Below are 15,390 nucleotides of genomic sequence, written 5' to 3'. Positions count from 1 at the left end.
CCTGTAGTCCAGAATTTTTTTTCCCAGCCCTGCAACTTTTTTGCCTTCAATTCTCTTTTGAAAATAACTATTAAATCTACTTCCAACACACTTTCAGGCAGCTTCTCCTTATTTACTCTATCAAAACTGTTCATGATTTTAAACACCTCTATCAAATCTCCTCTTAACCTTCTCTGCTCTAAGAAGAACAACCCCAGCTTCTCTAAAATCACCACATAACTGAAGTCCCTCATCCCTGATATCTTGTAAATTCCTGTAAATTTTTTCTGCACCCTCTCCAAAGCCTTGACTAAAGTGCAGTGCTCAGAATTAAACACACTACTTCAGCTGAGGCCTAACCTGTGATTCATAAAGGTTTAGCATAACTTCCTTGCTTTTGTACTCTATTCCTCTATTTATAAAACCAAGGATCCCATCTATTTTTTTAAATTACTTTCTCAACCTGCCCTGCCACCTTCAAAGATTTGTGTACATACACCCCCAGGTGTCTCTGTTCCTGCACCCCCTTTAGAATTGTATCATTAATTTATTTTGCCTCTCCTCGTTCTTCCTACCAAAATGTATCACTTCATACTTCTCGTCAAATTTCACCTGCCATGTGTCTGCCCATTTTACCCGTCTGGCGATATCCTCTTAAAGTCTCTCACTATCCTCCACATTGTTTAGTACATTTCCGAGTTTGGTGTCATCTGCGAACTTTGAAATTATGCCCTGTCTACCCAAGTTCAGGTCATTAATATATATCAAAAAGAGTAGTAGTCCTAATACCAACCCCTGGGGAACATCACTGTATACTTCACTCCAGTCTGAAGAACAACCGTTCACCACTACTCTCTGCTTTCTGTCCCTTAGCCAATTTCGTATCCACGCTGCCACTGTCCCTTTAATATACCATGTACAATAGACATCTCAAGTCGCTGGAGAAATGCCACCAACGATGACTCCGCAAGATCCTACAAATCCCCTGGGAGGGCAGACGCAGCAACGTTAGCGTCCTCGACCAGACCAACATCCACAGCATCGAAGCACTGACCACACTTGATCAGCTCCACTGGGCAGGCCACATTGTCCGCATGCCAGACACAAGACTCCCAAAGCAAGCGCTCTACTCGGAGCTCCTTCACGGTAAACGAGCCAAAGGTGGGCAGAGGAAACGTTATAAGAACACTCTCAAAGCCTCCCTGATAAAGTGCAACATACCCACCGACACCTAGGATTCCCTGGCCCAAGACCGCCCTAAGTGGAGGAAGTCGGGAGGGCACTGAGCACCTCAAGTCTCATCGCTGAGAGCATGCAAAAATCAAGCACAGGCAGCGGAAAGAGCGTGCGGCAAACCAGTCCCACCCACCCTTACCCTCAACGACTATCTGTCCCACTTGTGACAAGGACTGTGGCTCTTGTATTGGACTGTTCAGCCACCTAAGGACTCATTTTAAGAGTGGAAACAAGTCTTCCTCGATTCCGAGGGATTGTCTAAGATGATGATGAATCCCACGTGCTTTAATTTTGCCAACAAGATTATTATGTCATACATTATCAAATGCCTTTTGAAAGTCTATACACACCACATAAACCGTACAATCCTCATCAACCCTCTCAGTTACTGCATCAAAGAACACAATCAAGTTAGTCAAACACATTTTGTTTTAACAAATCCATGCTGACTTTCATTTATTAGCCCATACTTTTCCAAGTGCCAATTAATTTTGTCCCGGATTATTGTCTCTAAAAGTTTCCCCACCACTGACGTTAGACTGTAATTGCCAGGTTTTTCCCTCTCCCCGTTTGTTGAACAGGGGTATAACATTTGCAATCCTCCAGTCCTCTGGCTCCACTCCCATATCTAAGAAAAAAGACTTACATTTATATAAAGCCTTTTGGAACACCAGACGTCCTAAAGCACCTTATAACAAAGTACTTTTTGAAGTGTTGTGATTTAGGACACGCAGAGCCAATTTACGCACAGTATAATCCCATAAACAGCAATATGATAATGACCAGATAATCTGTTTTTAGCGATGTTGGTTGAGGCATAAATATTGGCCAGGACACCATGGATAACTTTCCTGCTCTTCTTCAAAATAGTGCCGTGGGATCCTTTATGTTCACCTGAGAGGGCAGACAGGGCCTCAGTTTAACATCTCATCAGAAAGACATCACCTCCAAAAGTGCAGCACTCACTCAGTACTGCACTGGACAGTCAGCCTAGATTTTTGTGCTCAGGCAAGGGTGCTACCAACTGAGCCACAGCAGGATTGGAAGAATGTGGCCAGAACCTTTGCAATTTCCACCCGTACTTCCCTCAGCAACATAGGATGCATCACTTCCAGACTGGGTGATCTTTCTACTTTGAGTACTGCCAACCATTAAATATGTCCTCTTTATCTATTTTTATCTTACCCAATAGCGCTGCTACCTCCTTCTTTACTGCTACTTTGGCAGAATGCTCTTTTCTACTGAAGACAGATTCAAAGTACTCATTTAGTACCTCAACCATGCCCTCTGCCTCCATAAGATGATTTCCTTTTTGGTCCCTAATCGGCACTACATTTCATTTGACTACCCTTTTACTATTTATGCGTTTATGAAAGATTTTTATGTTATCACTAATCTATTTTCAAACTCTCACTTTGTCCCTCTTATTCCCTTTTTCAAACTTCCTCTGTACTTTCTGTATTCACCTTGGTTCTCCACTGTATTATGAACCTTACATTCGTTATAAGCTTTCTTTTTCTGTTACATTTTAATCTCTATGGGGGCGAAATTGCCCTTTTGTATAGCCCCATTAGCACCACCGGGTTATCACCCGGGGGAAGGGGTCGATCTTGCCTCCAGGGAAATTGCCCCGGAGGTTTGTGGGTACTGAGCCAGTAGCGCCGCACACTGCGATTTGCGCACCGGGCTGGCGCACGTACAGTGATGACATCATTGACGTGTGCACAAACCCCTCACCACCCCGCGCCGACTTCTTTGCACCCCGCGGGCGGCGAGTATGGTGCCAGCTGAAGTGACCGCCAGCTTCGCCATTAAAGGAGAGGATATACTGCAGCTTTTTTTTTTGTTGGCCGACTGCCATGTCGGGTCGACAATTATGCCCCCGGGTTCTGCCGGGCCGCCAACAGGCAGCTTGGCACCCCCTCTTGGGTGCCAGACTGCTGGCCCAGCCGAAACCTTCCCTGGTGGCCCAGTGGATCAGATTTTAAAAATCAAACAGGCTCTCCCCTTTAAGTTTTCCTGCAAAAATATCTATATTCTTATACTGCAACTCACATTTTAGGAAATTATTTAGAGCTGTTCATACCTCTCTCTGTATATAAAATCATAGAATCATAGAATGGTTACAGCAGAGTAGGAGGCCATTCGGCCCATCAAGCCCGTGCCAGCTCTCTGCAAGAGCACTTCAGCTAGTCCCACTCCCCTGCACTTTTGAAGTACTCATAATTTTATTTAAACTCTTAATAAATGTAACATTAACTCCTACAATGTTTCTTGAATTTTGAAGAGAGAATATGAGTTGAATATGCCACTTTAAGTATTTAGGACACAAGTTTGCACTTTATTTTAGCAATAGAAAACTATCATAATTAAAATACTTTCCTTGCTTGTGCTTTCAGTTAAAAATGTGTATGTTGTTTCTGCTTTTATATTGTACTTTGCACTTTAATGATCGGATTCCAGTTAGTGAAAGTTTACTTGAGCTGTGATTGGCTACTGCACCAGTATACCTCTCAAAGGAAGGTGGGATTAAATAGAGCGAGTCTTTGGTCTGCATCAGACAGTGTCTGATTTTACAGTTGAGCTGCTTGTTGCAAGAATGAAGATAGACTTACACAGTCACATTCTGCCCAAGGAATGGCCAAATCTGAAGCAGGTAACACTCTCGTGTTGTTTTCTATTTTTGAGAAATATTGAACAGTAAAGATCATGTTGAACAACAGGGTAAACAAAATCCTGAAAGTAAAGAGACATAAATACATAAAGAATGTAAAGCACCGAGAGACCTGAGTATGAAACTTAGAGGCACCTAAACTGCACATAAACACTGAATAGCCTTTGAGTGAACCTGAGTTTAACAGTTAGTATCACTGGTAGTGAAAAAGCATAGCTAACAGATGGATGGATGGTTTAAATAAAGATTCTCAGTCTGGTCATGATTTCTTTAAGTCGGATAACAGCGAGGCAATTTAATGGAAATGTGCACTGAAACTTAACAAACCTTGAGTAGTAGTATTTTTGTGTGAAAATGAGAGAGAATAAAAATAATATTGTGATAGGAGTTTATCATATTGTTGAATCATGTGGGATTGGAACAGGATAATGTGTGGAGATTGGTTGAAAGTGAAACAAGGCCAAACTTCTAGAAACATGCAGGACTTGGGAAACCTGGCAGCTAAATGGAGACGGGCCAATGGGACCAAGCAGCTAAGTGCTGAAAGCAGAAAATGATATCAAACATCAAGATTCGCTGCACTCCAAAAAGAACGGTCAATTATTGAATGTGCAATCAAGAACACTTGAACGGTGCACATGCACAATGATGTTGTCACCTATATGCAATTCCACAATTCAAAATGCACCTTTGAGCACACTGTAGCTGATTTTCCATTCCTGAGCTTCAAAAACATATTGAGGTCAATATTAACCCTCCCCGACCCCTCACCACAACTAGCGGGAAGGGGTGGGGGTTAAAAATGCTAAATCATGTAACCCATCTATGCTAAATCGTGTAACAGCCCCAACCCATCGCATACGCGCTTGTTGTCATTTTTATGGTAAACAGTGAGTCTGTGTCCCGCTCTCAAGATGTAGGAGAGTTGCAAATAATGTTTAAATCAGGTTCCAACACTGCAGTTGGGAGCCTGTATTAAATTTAATGCTGGCCGCCTGGGTTTCCCAGGACTTGGGAAACCCGGCAGCTAACTGGAGACGGGCCAATGGGATCAAGCAGGTAAGTGCTTTTTATAGCACTGGTTGTGAGCCAGGAAGAGCAGGAGTGCTCCCACTGACTCTTCAAGCAAACCTTCCACTGGTTGCGGCACCTCCTAGCTGCCAGGATCAGCCGACCATACCTCTCCAAACCCTGTGACCTTTGCCTCCCTCCCTGCCGATTGCCATGCTATGAGCACCCCCCGCCCCCCGCCCCCGCTGCCACCCCTGCCCCCCGCCATGCCCCGAGCTTTCCCTCCCTCCTCAGTGCCATGCTCCAAGCACCCTCACCATGCCCCAAGCTTTTCTGATTGCCAGGGAATGTCCCCAGTCATCCCCGCATGTGGCTTTCCACCGCTTTCTTTCCCACCCAGCAGCCAGCCAGCCTGTCAATCTGGCCGGCTTCTGGGCAGGAAACAAAAAAAATTATAATGAAGTCCTGCTGTTAAATTCGGCAGGACCTCCACGTTCCTAGGATTTCCAGGATCTCCCTAACCCTCGGCAACCATGCTCCCCCATTCCCTCACGCCTCCCCATAAATATTGGGGCCGCTAAGACAACAGGGAGCACTTAACTTTATCCAAAAGAAGCCAAAGTGGATCATTTGTTTTTCACAGTCTAGGTAATCTCTGTGTATAGATAAGAAGTGGATTTATTCAGGTCTTATCTGTACACTTTCACGCTTTCCCTCAACAGTTATGTCAAAACCGTGTCATCAAGCTTCCAATTCTATGGAAATAAAAATCTAAACAAAACAGGCACTAAAATTTTGCATGAGAATAAACTATTTAAAAAAAAATAGAATACGCAGAATGCCAACTTGCTTGTTTACTTACTGGTATTTCTATTGTTCACATTACAAATAATGCCTGCTATTAATATGCTTCAAAGCGTAAGATATATATTGTCATGGTATTTGAATGTTAATTTGACAGGCCACAAGACCCAATTAAAAACATTTTTTTTTTTTTTACATAAGTATCCACAAAAAAATCCATAATATTTATTAAAACGCATCTAACATTCTTTAGCTAAAGGTGGAATTGTCATGAAATGTCTTTTGACATTCAACATTCCACAATGGAAATATCACTTTTTGATCTCATATTTAAGTACTCTGTTAGCATCCCCTAATGTTATAAAGTAGTTTAACCATTGGGAACAAGGATTAATTTCACCAGCTGCTGATAAAAATACGAATACATTTAAAAGAGAGTAGGTGACTCAGCAAGTCTGCACAAATCAATATCCCATCAATGATTGCTGAAGCCTTGAACAGGGTGTGCTGTTCAGTTTTCGAGGAATTCAGTCCTTCACCTTTGAAATGCATATTAACTCCGTGGGGGAAAGTCGGGTCCATTCGGACGTGATATCAGCAGTGCGGCCACAACACCCACCCACAGTAGGGAGGCCCAAACCAGTTCCAGGTTCAGACCTCATTTAAATTTTACCGGCGAGCTGTGGACACCAATCGGACCCTCCGCCCTATCTCACCGGTGTGGTGCAGTGGAAAATCGGACGGCTTTTGCATGTAGCCAGCCAATAGGTAGGATTTGGCACATGCCAAATAGAATGAGAGAGAGATTTATAGAGATATATACATAAAGACCAGTGGTGCAAACATTGATCGCTGGGAAGTGCCACTGTTTACATTTCATCAGCCTGAAAAACATCCACTAACAATTAATCTCTGTTTTCTGTCCTTTAACTAACTTTCTACCGTGTTGCCACATACCATTAAAACCTTGTGCATTAACTTGAACACATAGAGACCGAAATTGGTGAAGGCCCCCCCCAAGTGCTGCCCAAAGGACCGCCGATGGTCGCTGAGATACCTGACAGTATTTTGGGCAGGGTTTTCATCAAAAATGTCCTTGAAAAGGCACCGGGCGGCAAAAGAGAGATGTACGCCGCCAACCTGGGCGGTAGCCGGTGAGAGCTCCCAATCTCGCGGCAATGGCGCTTGCTGCCCAAGTGCCGCCGAGGATGGAGTCAGGCCCACGGAGGGTCGAAGACCTGAAAAGGGAAATCATCAAAAAAACCATCGGAACACCTTCAGGGGACCCCATCCGGGTAAGTCGCTGTAAAGAAAGCATTTTTTAAATGTTTACTAACCTTTTTTTTCAACACTTCATGCTCACCATCGGGCATAGAACAGCCTCCAGCCAGCGGTCCATCCCCGTTCTGGCGCCAACTCCCGCTGACTCCCGCCCGCGTCAACATGGCATCTCGACAGGCGATGGTCAGTTGCGTCACTCAGCCGTCCGCTGACGACAGCAGACGTTTCCCGGCGGTTCTCCCCTCCCGCCCGCTCCACACCAAATGGAAAGTGGCACTGGGCGCAATTTCAAGAGGAATGTCGGAGGCAGTGGGCGGTAAGACCATCAATTTCAGGCCCATAATCTAGGCTGGCACTTCAGTGCAGTACTGAGGGAATGCTGCATTGGAAAAGATGTGTTTTGGATGAGATGTTAAACCAAAATCCTTGTTAGGAGGAAGTTAAAAAAAAAACCATGGCACTACTGGAAGAAAAACAAGAGCGTTCTCTCAAATAAAAGCGTCTGTGGTGAGAGAATGAGAGTTAGGGCCCTGATATTTACGGGGAGAGTGTGGAGGGGCACGGTAGAATGAGGAAATGCTGACGGAGCTGGGGACTTAGAGACCCTGCCAATAAATCATATTGTAGCATTGCAATCAGGCCACGAATTTGGTATGTTAATTAAGCCCTGGCTTCCTTTGACAGGAGCCTTGTCCATGGCTTGATTTATGCACTTTAAATTTAAAGGGGCGGGAATGCTGGTTGCCCAATCCTGATAGTTGATCACTCCTTGCCATTCCCCCCTCCCCACTACTGATCCTCTCCCGTCCATTAGCGAGAGGAGGCTTAAAATTGAAGCCAACATTTCAGGTCGATGAACTTTCATCAGAACTGGAAGATGTGAAGATTAACAGTTTTTAAGCAAGTACAAAGCCAGGGAAAAGGGGAAGGCTGGAACGAACGAAGGGAAAGCTCTGTGCTAGGATGGAGCGCAGGAGTGATTAAATGACAAAAGGGATGATGGCGCAAAGCAAAAGGGGGTGGTAATGGTACAAGCAAAGAAATAAAAGATGGGCCCAGAGGAAGTGTAAATGCTTACAACAGAATAGCAGAAGGTGAGGGAAATATGGAAAATCTGGCAAAGAGATTGCTCCCATAGCCCTGGAATTTGGCAGAGAAAGGTGGATAGACCCCAGAGGTGGTAACCACTCTGCCGGCCATGTTCTGATGGGGTTCCCCACCCCAAGCACCAGCGCACACCTCCTCCACTCCCATTGGCTCTGCTGCAACAATCCTCTATTACCAGCTCCTGCTGTCCTGGAGAAAATGGGGCTGGTGGTTAAGATCTAAAGTTGTTAAATTCAATGTTGAGGCAGGAAGACTTTAAAAGTGGTTATAATTGCAATGTTTGCCTACAAAACAGCAATTAACAACAGTAAACTTCACTTCCAGAATAATTAATTGTCTGTAATGCAGTTTGGGGCATTCTTAGGGTGTGAAAGGTGCTATATTAATTCAAGTTATTCCTATCTATACATGTATAATTAACAACACTTTTCCTTTTTGCCAGAGATATGGATATGAAGGTTGGGTCCAACTTCACCATCACTGCAAGGTATGATTATGCAAATTCTAAAGTGCAAAGGATAGTTGATATTAACAACAACAACAACTTGTATTTATATAGTGCCTTTAACATAGTAAAGCTTCCCAAGGCGCTTCACAGGAGTGTTATAAAACAAAATAAATACATTTGACACTGAGCCACATAAGAACAAATTACAGCAGATGAAAAAATGCTTGGTCAAAGAGGTAGGTTTTAAGGAGCGTCTTAAAGGAGGAAAGAGAGGTAGAGAGGCAGTGAGGTTTAGGGAGGGAGTTCCAGAGCTTGGGGCCTCGGCAGCTGTAGGCACAGCCACCAATGGTTGAACGATTTTAATCAGGGATGCTCAAGAAGGCACAATTTGAGGAGCGCAGACATCTCGGGGGGTTGTGAAGCTGAAGGAGATTACAGAGATAGGGAGGGGCGAGGCCATGGAGGGCTTTGTAAACAAGGATGAGAATTTTGAAATCGAGGCGTTGCTTAACCAGGAGACAATGTAGGTCAGTGAGCACAGGGGTGATGGGTGAGTGGGACTTGGTGCGAGTTAGGACATGCACTGCCGAGTTTTGGATTACCTCAAGTTTACATAGGATAGAATGTGGGAGGACAGCCAGGATTGCTGTGGAGTAGTCAAGTGTAGAGTATGAGGATTTCAGCATCAGATGAACTGAGATAGGGGCGGAGACGGGCAATGCTACAGAGGTGGAAATAGGCGGTTTTAATTATGCCGCGGATATGTGGCCAGAAGCTCATTTCAGGGTCAAATATGACACTTAGGTTGCGAACAGTCTGGTTCAGCCTCAGACAGATGCTAGGGAAAGGGATGGAGTTGGTGGCTAGGGAACGCAGTTTGCGGCTGGGACCAAAGACAATGGCTTCAGTCTTCCCAATATTTAATTGGTGAAAATTTCTGCTCATCAGGATATCGGACAAGCAGTCTGACAATTTAGAGACCATGGAGGGGTCGAGAGAAGTGGTGGTGAGGTAGAGCTGGGAGTCGGCAGCATACATGTGGAAACTGACGCTGTGTTTTCGGATGATGTTGCCAAGGGGCAGCATATAGATGAGAAATAAGAGGGGTCCAAGGATAGATCCTTGGGGGACACCAGAGGTAACGATGTGGGAGTGAGAAGAGAAGCCATTGCAGGTGATTCTCTGGCTACCATTAGATAGATAGATAAGATAAGGAACCAGGCGAGTGCAGTCCTACCCAGCTGGAGAAGGATGGAGTGGTCAACTGTGTCAAAGACTGCAGATAGGTCGAGATGGACGAGGAGGGCTAGTTTACCTTTGTTACAGTCACAAAGGATGTTATTTGTGACTTTGATGAGAGCCGTTTCGGTACTGTGGCAGGGGCGGAAACCAGATTGAAGGGATTCAAACATGGAATTCCAGGAAAGGTGGGCATGGATTTGGGAGGCGACAACACGTTCAAGGGCTTTGGAGAGGAAACAGAAGCTGGAGATGGGGTGATAGCTTGCAAGCGCAATGGGGTCAAGGGTTGTTTTTTTGAGGAGAGGGATGCTGACGGCAGATTTGAAGGAGAGGGGGACAATACCCGAGGAGAGAGAACCATTAACAATGTCAGCTAACATGGGAGCCAGAAAAGGAAGTTTGGTGGTCAGCAGTTTAGTGGGAATAGGGTCAAGGGAGCAGGAAGTGGGTCTCATGGGCATGTGAGCGTGGAGAGGTCAAGAGGGGAGATCAAAGAGAAACTGGAGAAAGATACGAGTTTAGGGTTAGAGCAGGGGGGAACCTCAGAGGAAATTTAGCCCGGTGGGCTACTGGAAGGAAGGGAAGTGGTAAAGGCAGCTGATCGGAAGGTCTCAATCTTTGAGACAAAGAAATCCATGAGCTACTCATACTTGTTGTTGGAGGTGAGTGTGGTGGAAACAGAGGAGAGGGGTTTAAGAAGATGGTTAGCAGTAGAGAATAGTAACCGGGGTATATCTTTGCATTCCAGGATGATCCTGGAATAGTGAGCAGTTTTGGCAGACAAGAGTAGGACCCGATAATGCTTTATGTGGTCCAGTCAGATCTGGCAGTGAGTGGCTAAACCAGTTGTCCGCCACATCCATTCAAGTCTGTGCCCCTTGGACTTGTGGGAGCGAAGATGAGGGCCGTACTGGGGGATGGGCCAGGGTGAGAGAGAGTAATGGTTTTAATAGGGACTAGGGTATCAAAGGTGGTAGTGAGGATCTGGTTGAGCAGATCAGTGGCTGCAGAAATGTCATGGTGAATAGAGGGCCAAAGGCTGGACAGTTCGGAGTAGATAAGTGCAGTTATGAGAGAGTTTGGAGAGAGTTTTTTTCCAGGGGCGGATGCAGAAGGAAGTAGGGCTGGGTTGAGGAAGGAGGATGAGGGTGGAGAGCGATACAAGGAAGTGGTCAGAGATGGCCTTATCTGAAATTGACACGATGGGAATAGCAAGGCCATGAGAGATGGCAAGGTCAAGGGGGTGGCCATGAATATGGATTGGGGTGTTCACATGGAGGGAGAGATTAAAGGAAGATGGGAGGGGAGTGAACTCAGAGGAGAGAGAGCATGATGAATTGAGATGGAGGTTGAAATCACCGAGGATGAGAAGTTGCTTGATGCAGAAGCTGAAGGAAGGAAGCAGGTGAAGATATCTTGGTGATAAAATGTTTATGGTACTTGGGTGGGCGGTAGAGAACAAGAATTGTAAATGAGAGGTGAGAGGCGTGGAATAGGGTGAGATGTTCAAAGGAGGAGAAAGTGCCTGAGGAGTAAGGGGACAGACCAAGGTGTGATTTGGTGATGAGAGCCACACCTGCACCACTGCGGTCTGGGCAGGGCAAGTGGTGGAAGGTATAGCCAGGCGGGGAGGCTTCGTTTAATGGTAAAGTAACATCATCCCTCAACCAAGTTTCTGTCAGGCCCATGATGTCGATGCAATTATCTACAATAAGTTCATGGATGGCAAGGGTCTTGTTCACAAGCTAACGGACATTCTGGAGGGAGATACAGAGAGGATCGGTGGTGGCTGATCCACTGCAAGCATCCACAGGATCAGAGCTTGGTGGAATGAGTTGGACAGGGAGGAGATTGGCAAGATAAGCCCCCCCACCCCGGGAAAGCTGGGTGGCAAGGTCGGTGAGTGAGTAGGATGGGACAGTTGGGGTTGCTACTCATGAGGAGTCAGCGATGAGTGCCACGGTGGGCCCTTCAGAGGATGCCAAGAGAGGCACAGAGGGAAGCTGCAGGCTTAGCAAAGAGGGAGTCGAGCCTGGGACAGTGGCAGGAGAATAAGAAGGTCAAAGAGTAATGAAGGTTTGGGGTAGGGATTTGAGAGGGCAGAGTATCCAAGACAGGAGCGATGAAAGGTGCAATGAAGACAGGAGAGACTGGTCAGGGAGGGATAGAGAGAAAAGAAAAAGTGGGAGAAAAGAGTGGAAATAGAAGTGAATGGCTCATGTCTGAAGCAGCAGCCAAAATGCGCACGCAAATGGACACAGGGAAAAACTCAAGTTACATAGGCCTGGTTATGTAGCAATTATAGGGATGCATATTTCCTGGTAGTAACAGGGCATAGGTTTGTGACAATAGTAACGAGTCCTGAGTTAAATTTGGAAGTCCCATGGAGGGCAAAAGTTGACATTGGTAAGATGGAATCGATTTGGAGCATCAAAAAACTGTTGTCCAAATTCGGAGACAGGAGTAGTAGGTGAGAGAAGTTTAGAAGCTATTTGAAGGATAGAAAATTGAAGGATGGATGTTATTGCCGTGGTAATGAGAGTTAGTTTCAGTGTAGGAAGATGATGATGAAGTTCCCACGATGTTGGAGGTCACTGTAGATCAGAAGCATTGGAGAAAATGGAAAACCACACAAGCCAGTGACCAATAAAGCAGAAAAACCAATATGACGAGTCACCCAACTCTGCAGAGAGACAAAAGCAACAGTAGTAACCAACACGGCTAAAATAAGGGGCCGCCCATTTCAAATGGAGATGAGGAGGAATTTCTTCTCTCAGAGGGTTGTAAATCTGTGGAATTCTCTGCCCCAGAGAGCTGTGGAGGCTGGGTCATTGAATATATTTAAGGTGGAGATAGACAGATTTTTGAACGATAAGAGAGTAGAGGGTTGTGGGGAGCGGGCAGGAAATTTTTTGTTTCAGCAACAGGTTTTTGACACAGCAAATGAGTCTTGCGATGTAGACCAGTGTAGTCCAGTGCAAAATTAAAGTCAATTAAAGGTTTGAAAAAGGCAAAATAAAGAAATGTAGCTTGACTTTAGTTCATTCTGTAATGTCTACAATTGTGTTTCAAAAAAATATTGATTGTGCTTTCTTATTTAATTGTCATAATGTTCCGTATAAATTTTTACTTACATATTTCACAATTGTCTTGCTGTTCTGAATGACACTGCTGACTGCTGCCATTTTTCTGCCTCTGTCAAGAAAGTGTTAAACAGTCCAGTTTACAGATTTCTCCATGACTACCACTAATGTTGCTCCATGGCTAGCCAGCAGTTAATAAATTCAGCTGGAGGTAAAGCTCCAATGGAAATCCACACAGAGTGCATTTTGAGTAGGCACAGGACAGCCAGCCACACAATTTCTCCTTTCCTGATCACCCAAATCCTATGAGCAATAGTGCTAGTACCCTACAGACTACTAACTCTTAAATTAAAATGTGTTGTTTCTAAAAAGGGTGAAGCAAAAATGATGAAAGATGGCAACGTTTTCAGAGTGGTACAAGGAAACTGCTGGGATCCACAAATACGGATTCAAGAAATGGATCAATCAGGTAAATGGAGATCCATTATGTTGATAATTTCTCCAAACTTATCCATTTAGATGATAAGCAGTGGTTCAGTCATCAAACTGTATCTTTAGGGTTTATTAGGAATAGTATTTTAAAGGTGCTGAATTAAGAATTGAAACCATGACATACTCTAGAAGACAGCTCTCCAGCTCAATAACCCTTGCAAATTTATAGCCTTATTCAGTCTATTACTACTGCAAGTAAGAGAATTGGGCCTAGAAATGTGCACTGTTATAGCTGGCCGTTAAGGCCCATTTCAGAGAAAAAAAATTGTGACCATCTCATTTCCCCCCACCTCCGGCACAGGACTTGTTCCCTTACCACTCGTTTGCCTAAGATGAAGACTTATGCAGCCCCTTGGTTCCTTGCCTAAGTGGTCATCATTCACATGTGACAGTGTACATTGAATGTCAGCAGTATATTCAATCCTCAGGCTGCCATAGCTGAGCTCCCCCTGCCCTCATTCAACATCCGCACACATTGATTTTCCAACGGGGTCAACCAGATAGAAATTAGAAGTAAAAACTCTGGCAAATTTTTTTCCTTACTTATCTCAGGCAAAGTCAGATAATTAACAAAAAATGTTAAGGAACGAACCTAGCCCCATCTTGGTCTGTACTTACAACAGTGACTACACTCCAAAAGTACTTAATTGACTACAAAGCGCTTTGAGATGTCTGATGGTCATGAAAGGCGCTATATAAATGCAAGTCTTTCTTTACTAGTCCCCCTACTATCAAAGTATTCTGTGGAATACGACTATCCATACCATGAATTGTATCTTAAGTGTCCACCTGATCGGGAGGATCGGTAATTGCAGTGGCGTCTAATCACTCCTGGCAAATACCAAGCCCCTCAAATATTGACTTCTGCAATACGTTAGCAGCCCACTTTAGAAGGGGCTATGAAATTCAAAAACCTCTCACCTTTTCTTCAGGCGTCGAGTCCGTGACCTCAGACTAGATTCCCAGGGAGGCCCACTTGTGTCCCTCCAACAGCTAAGGTATATCTCCATTCACCCACTGTAATGGTCACCACTCATTTGCCAAGAAAACGTCTAGCCTGGATGCTCCATTCCTCCCAGCCGTGCTTCCTCTGATGCAGGTAGCCTTTTTTGGGCATCGACTAAGATTGTGCCCAAAACTAGGCTCCCACAGAAACTGGCGAAGAAGGCCAAGGCCTGGCATATCTGGTCCCATCCTTACTCCTGGCCTTTCCACCCCACCTCTGCAGGAATTATGACAAGACTGCATCGGAAGGCCCATTGGAATTTAGGCTACATAAAAGGCTTTCGGCAGAATCTATCCTGCTAGAGATAATTCTGCATGAACCCGAGAGTAAATATAAAATATTGTCTTTATTTATTGAATCAAATTTGACTTGAAAAGGTACATTTAGGTATTTTGAGGTAAAATCTTCACAGAGCATCAGACATGGAAGGGGTAGAGTCCATGGTCGGGTAGAATGAATACAGTCTGTGAAAGGAGCAGATTTGATGGACTGAATGGTCATTTCTCATTCCAGGCATCATTCTCATGTTCTTATTTAATTTATAAAGATATAATTTTCCAATTATTCATCATGTCATTTGTATCTAGATTTTATATAGCACCAATAAATTGTACTTATGTTTTTCTTTTTTAATATATTTCACATTTACAAAGTAATATTTGCTGAGAGATGGGGACCAATCCATAATATCTCCCCCGAAACAATTACGACTTTGTTAGCATGTTAACTGTCGTGTATTAAAAAAAATCCTGCAAAGTATTGAAGGGCCTGAAATTGGTGCACTTACCGTCCGCTGCGGCCGAGTTTTCTCGGCAGTCTCCCTGGTTTCTGGGCGGTCTCCCCTCCGAGCGAGTTTGGTAGAGTCCTCCTGCCGGCGGGGAGAGAAGACCGCTGGGTGCCGTCCCCTTGACGTGCGCCAGCATGTGTTGGCGTGCAACGCCCAGAAGAGTCCTCCTGCCCGCCGAGCTGCCAGTTTGGTCTGGGCGGTCCTCCGCTCCAGCAGGGAAAAAGACCGCCTCGTGGATGC

At 44.8% G+C, this 15,390-nt stretch overlaps 1 protein-coding gene across 1 annotated transcript in view; it reads left to right on the top strand.

Moving 5' to 3' along the window:
• The first annotated feature begins 3,814 nt into the window (after window positions 1-3,814).
• Window positions 3,815-15,390, top strand: part of acmsd (aminocarboxymuconate semialdehyde decarboxylase) — a 65,559-nt gene continuing 53,983 nt past the window's right edge. The window contains exons 1-3 of the mRNA XM_070873608.1: window positions 3,815-3,871; window positions 8,535-8,579; window positions 13,238-13,334. Of these exons, the coding sequence (XP_070729709.1) occupies window positions 3,815-3,871; window positions 8,535-8,579; window positions 13,238-13,334 (199 nt within the window). The remainder of the gene's footprint in view (window positions 3,872-8,534; window positions 8,580-13,237; window positions 13,335-15,390) is intronic.

This window comes from Pristiophorus japonicus, chromosome 3 (assembly GCF_044704955.1).
Source record: "Pristiophorus japonicus isolate sPriJap1 chromosome 3, sPriJap1.hap1, whole genome shotgun sequence".
In the NCBI taxonomy this organism is placed as follows: Eukaryota; Metazoa; Chordata; class Chondrichthyes; family Pristiophoridae; genus Pristiophorus; species Pristiophorus japonicus.
The sequence above is the reverse complement of the archived record's forward strand: the minus strand, read 5'-3'. Positions and strand labels throughout refer to the sequence as shown.